The 5,592-nt window shown below is 43.1% G+C and overlaps 1 protein-coding gene across 1 annotated transcript; it reads right to left on the reverse strand.

The window, feature by feature from the left end:
* Positions 1-1,681: 1,681 nt before the first annotated feature.
* Positions 1,682-3,380, reverse strand: LOC147724092 (uncharacterized). Its single transcript, XM_086917991.1, has 2 exons — positions 3,263-3,380; positions 1,682-2,601 (listed from the first exon to the last, which is right to left on the reverse strand). The coding sequence occupies exons 1-2, from the start codon at positions 3,378-3,380 to the stop codon at positions 1,682-1,684; spliced, it is 1,038 nt and encodes a 345-aa protein (XP_086774117.1).
* Positions 3,381-5,592: the final 2,212 nt, after the last annotated feature.

Here is a 5,592-nt window from a genome sequence, read left to right on the forward strand (position 1 = left end):
ATTAGGCCGTTTGCAAATGCAATTTATGCTTTTGGAATGCATTGTTCATTTAATATTTTCGCATTTTTTGGAATCGCAATATTAATTGCGATTTCTTAAAAAAATCGCAAGAATTGCGATTCTGTGGAAAATTGCGAAAAAATGCAATGCATCAAAAATCGCAATTTGCGATTTTTTAAAAAATCGCAATTTGGATTTCTTAAATTTATAGGAAGTTCAACCTGGTGCTAATGTAACTAACTACTTGCACTGCAGCTCTCAATCATCTGTGCTGCATATAAGGACCTCATAGACCTTGAGTTAGCCTTTCAGGATGGCTGCACTTTTCTTTTTGGCTCGCAGGCAGAGGATGAGAGTAGCTGCAGGATGGAGGAGAAGGCTCATAGAGGAGAGAATCTTTAGAGTGCGCATAACCTTACTGGGCCAGGCAGAAGCAGAGATATTTACTAAGTATAGGCTGAATGGCACTTTAATATTAGATTTAATTCAGGAATTGGACCCAATTTTGCAGAGGCAAACACGCAGGACACAAGCCATACCAACCCATGTGCAGGTATTGTGTTTATTGCACCTCGTTGCTTCTGGGTCATTTCAGGGGGTAATAGCCATTGCTGGTGGTGTCTCCCAGAGTTCACTTTCCAGATTTTTTAATGCCTTTCTAAATGTCATGTTACAAAGAATAAGGTATCATATAACATTTCCTAGCACACAACAGGATTTAATGAAGACCAAACTGGATTTCTACAACATGGCTCAATTTCCGCATGTCATTGGCTGTGTAGATGGCACACATTTCCCCATTTGCCCACCCTCAGAAAATGAGTATATTTTTCGCAACAGAAAATGCTTCCATTCAATTAATATTCAAGCAGTCTGTAATTCAAAAACCATTATTACAGACCTAGTTGCAAGTTACCCAGGAAGTACCCATGACTCCTACATTTTTAGACATAGTGTCATTCATGCTAGACTGCTTGCTGGTGAATTTGGAGATGGATACCTGCTAGGTAAATGTCTCATTCTACTAAACAAACTTTCCCTTTATCTTCACACATTTGTTTTTGTAAACTTTCAATTTACATTGTTTTCTTTTGCAGGAGATAGTGCCTATGCAGTAAGGTCTTATATCTTAACACCATACCTAAATCCAAGTACAAGGAAAGAGCAGCACTACAACCAGGCTCACATATCAACCAGGAATGTGATAGAGAGGACCTTTGGTGTGATGAAATCACGCTTTAGAATACTTCATAAAACTGGTGGAGCATTGCAATATCAACCAGACATTTGCTGTAAAATAGTAGCAGCATGTGCAATGCTACACAATCTAGCAACTGAGAGAGGCATAGAACTTGATGAGGAAGATGTTTTACCTCCAAATGTCAATCAGCCTCCTCAACCACAAGCAAGAGCACATGGACCAGAGGCAGCAGAGGGGAGAAGGAGAAGGGCAGAGATCACACAGCATTACTTCTAAATGAGGTAAGAAACACTCTGAAAATGTATTGTTGTTGCAAGCAATGTAAATTTTAATTCAAAATGAAACTGAAATGCATTTCCTTCATGGACTTTCACTGTATCCCAAACTTAATTGTGGTCTTTAAATCAGACAAATGATAAGTATTGAACCTTAAACAACTTTGACCTCATGAATACCACTCAAGAGGCATCACAGACAATGTCATTTCTTATGGCCACGCACTCCTAATGCCTTCCCTGTACTTTTCCCACTGTGCGTGGTGGTATTACTGGCATCATTCTGCTTCCTATTACTTCGCCGTGTGCCACTTAAGCAATGCTCAGATGTGCCACTCACAGCACTGCCGGTACCACTCTCCCCCATTGGTATTTGCTTTTCTGGGGATGCCTTAGACTGTGAAATTCCTGATGGCTCAAAGGTAGTCCCCACTCCCTTTTGAATATGTTCAAATGTTTTCATCAGGAGTACCTGGGTTGAAAGGGTCTGCTTGCAGAGGCCACGTGTACAATTTGAAAGGCGAGTCATTTCCCTGTTATGAGCCTGCATGTTGGTCAGTAGTCGTACCTGCCCTTTTCCACTTATATTTTGCTGTTTTTGCATCATTGTGCACATGGTCTCCAAAGAATTGGCAATGCGGTCAAGCTTCAATGCAGATGTTTCATGTCCTGTCTTCATTACATTGATCATTTTATTCATACTGGTAGCTAATGTACCCATTTGTTTGCTGATATGTCCCAGTTTTCCTTTAATAATCCTAATGTCTTTGCCTTGCAGGCGCTGTACCTTTAGTATTTTGTCCTCAACAAGATTGCCAGTGATGGGACCCTCTCCAACATGACCACTTTCTCTCACAGTACCTCGGCGCAAAGAAAACTGCTGAAGTCTCCTTCGCCTACTCATCCTTGGATTTGTGACTGTAGGAGTGCTTTGAGGTTGCCTTTCTGGTACATTGACATTCTGCTCAGTTTCAGAATCTGTCTGGAGCAGTTGTCGCACTCTCTGTCTTTCCCCTGGTTGTGAATTGGCTGCTGAAGTACTGGGAGCATTTTCCAACTGTGTTTCTTGGACTTCTTGGTTGTGGAAATCCCTTAAATCCTGCTCAATTATGTCTTGCAGTGCCTCTATGGTTTAAAAAAATGCAAACATGATGTTAATTGAAGTTTGCACTTTCCTTTTAGTATGTAATAAAATGTAAAAATGTTGTCAGTGAAATGATTCTAGTCTCATTCATGATATTTCTTTATAACAATGAAGTAAAAAAGAGAAAATGTATAGTTTGTGTGCATGATGGATTCCTAAAAACTACAACTCCCATAATGCACTGCTTTCATTTAACTAACATTACTTGGCTGTTGCTGGTGACACACACAGATCATTTAATACACAACATAATTACAATGTTGAAAATCCATCAACAGTCATTAAATTAATGGGCTCCATTCAGACATTGAAAAGCACACACAATTCACTTACCTTCAGAAGGAGTTGGAATCTCTTATGTATCAATGTTTATTACTCTGATTACAGCCTCAGTCAACAGTGTGCCTTCCACCATGTCTTCCAGGGGAGTGTTGGGTCTATCCCTGGGTGTTCCACCTCCAGTAAGCTTTGCTGATTTCATCCTCTTTGCTAGCTTCTCTTTTGCACGGCTGCGCAGGTCATACCATCTTTTTTGTAGATTGTTTATATTGCGATGTGCCACTCCTACTGCATTCACCTTTGCTTGTATGGCAATCCATAGGTTCCTTTTAACAGCCTCAGTGACCTTCAGAGACAGCTTACCAAAAAGCTGCTCCTGTCTTGCAGTCACCTCCTCAATGAGGATGTCCAACTCTTGATCAGAAAACTTAATTTTCCTTTTCCTGGCTGGCCCCTCTTCAACAGGATTCTCATTTTCCATTTTTCAATCAAATTGTGAGGCACAGACTGCAGCAGCAACCTCCAGGGAAAGCTCACTCAGCAAACTGCCAAACCACACTTTCAAACAAGGGAGCAGCTGTGCCTGATTGCTGTACTGGCTTTCAGGCAGCTGAATCAATGAGATTCATCATGTGTGTAAATTCGCAATTTGCGATATCGCAAATTGCGAATTCGCAATTAAGATTTCACAATTTTAATGCGATTCGGTAAAAATTGCGATTTTTACTGAATCGCAATAAAATTGTGAAATTAATGATGCATTGCCATTTGCGATTCCTTATTTGCGATTCCTTATTTTTCGCAAATAAGGAATCGCAAATTAAAACGTTGATGCATCTACCCATAGGTTTACCAAATGTTGACATTAAATGGATTAGACAGAGGTGGTTAAAGTGGCACCAATTGATGCCATTGGTGAAATCCTTTTTGCATCTCCAACACTCTGACCTCATAATTGTGCACTGTGGTGGCAATGACCTAGGCACTTTGACTGGGGTAGGTCTGGAAATGATTATGAAGGACACTTTTGGAGAATTTATGTAACTTTTCCCCAAACTCCGTTTGTCTATTCTAACATATGCCAAAGGCAGAAATGGAACTGGTCCAATCAATTTTGTCCACAGATTGAGAAAGCTGGGAAACATGTGAATAAATCTGTTTCTGCTTTTCTCCGAGACAATAGAATGGGGTCCATATACCACAACAATCTGTGTTTCAATATGCATGGCATCTATAGGAGAGATGATGTACATTTTAGAGATGAAGGGAACAGAGTCTTCCTCTTGAACTGTAGACTCTGCATCGGTACATACTTGTGGGTGCTAAAATCTCTCAATAAACACAAGGGCTCTTTTTAGAGCCACCTAACAACTTAACATATAAGCTTGATGTATATCTGAAAAATAATATTTGTTTTTTGCTTGGAGTCGCGCACCCAACGTGCTAAAGTCGTGCAGCCAACGCGTGCAAGTCATGCACCACATGCACTGGAGTCACGCACCCTACGGATTAGAAGCTGTGCATACAATGTGTGCACACCAGGGGCCGGACTGAGCACCGCGCTGGGTGCGCGACTCCTAATTTTATCGTAAAAAAAATAAATAGCCCCATTCACTAATTTTTATAATCCCTGGGGCCCCATCCCCCGGGGCTTATATAAAACGTTGGGGACTGTGGTGGGAGCCCCAATGCCCCAACGGTCCTTCGGATCCGGCATTGCTTCTCCTCAGGGAGAGCAGCTAACATGCTGTCCCCCTCAGAAAAAGCAATCTGCTTTCCTATTTGGAAGAGAGAGCAGGTTAACCTGCTCTCTCATCCAAATAGGAAAGCCGTTTGCAATGACAGGGTGGGAGCCGCGGGGTGGGCACCCTGAGATACTGCAGGAGCCGGCCCTGGGGGGTGGAGGTCCACAGGGCCATCTTGGGCTTCAGGAGGGGGCCACGCGGCCCCCCTTTCACACTTTCAAGAAGAACCCGGGGTGGCAGTCCCCGGGGCTGGGGGGCCTCAGAGCCCCCTTAATTAATGGTTTGAAGCCCTAGGGGTGGTGGCCTAAGAGCCCCCCTACCCATTTTAAACAAGCCCTGGGGTTGGCGGTCCCCGGGGCTCCGGGGGGGGGCCCGTGAGCCCGTTTCATGTGCTAAGTTAGAGCCCCGCGTGTGGCAGTCAAGGGGAAGTGTGGGGGGGATTGGGACCCCCCACACTTTTTTTTAAATGACCCTGGGATTTGGCCCCCTCTGGGGGCTAATAACCTTTAAAGTGCTTTGTTTTTTTTTCCAGACGCAAGATGAACAGATCCTACACGCATCCCGCAATTTAAAAAAAATAAAATAAATAAATAAATCTGCCTTGGGGGTCCTTCTGGGACCCCCTGAGCAGGCCTGGGTGTCATGGTGTGTCTGCCCTGCACCCTTTTCACGTTTTGCACACATATTTCACAGACTTCTTCAGCCTTGCTTCTACCGAGGCATAAAATGGCTGCCAACAGTTCCTAGTTTTGAATATTGACATCCACTTGACAGCCAATTAGCATTCAGCGCGTGATTGGGAGGGTGCGCTTATGGTCCGCTCATGGTGCACCCAGGGTGCGCGGCCATAGATATATAAATGGTTTTAACTGCCATTTTCTCAGGAACTACTGAATAGATTTACACCAAATAGGCAAAAGGCACGAGTCTGAACCAAGGACTACCTCT

Source organism: Lissotriton vulgaris, chromosome 4_1, assembly GCF_964263255.1.
Source record: "Lissotriton vulgaris chromosome 4_1, aLisVul1.2, whole genome shotgun sequence".
Lineage (NCBI taxonomy): Eukaryota > Metazoa > Chordata > Amphibia > Caudata > Salamandridae > Lissotriton > Lissotriton vulgaris.

Coding starts and splice junctions, on each gene's coding strand:
- LOC147724092 (XM_086917991.1), bottom strand. CDS start 3,380: ATGGAAAATGAGAATCCTGTTGAAGAGGGGCCAGCCAGGAAAAGGAAA. Junction 2,602..3,262: donor AAGACAGGAGCAGCTTTTTG/GTAAGCTGTCTC, acceptor TTTAAACCATAG/AGGCACTGCAAGACATAATT.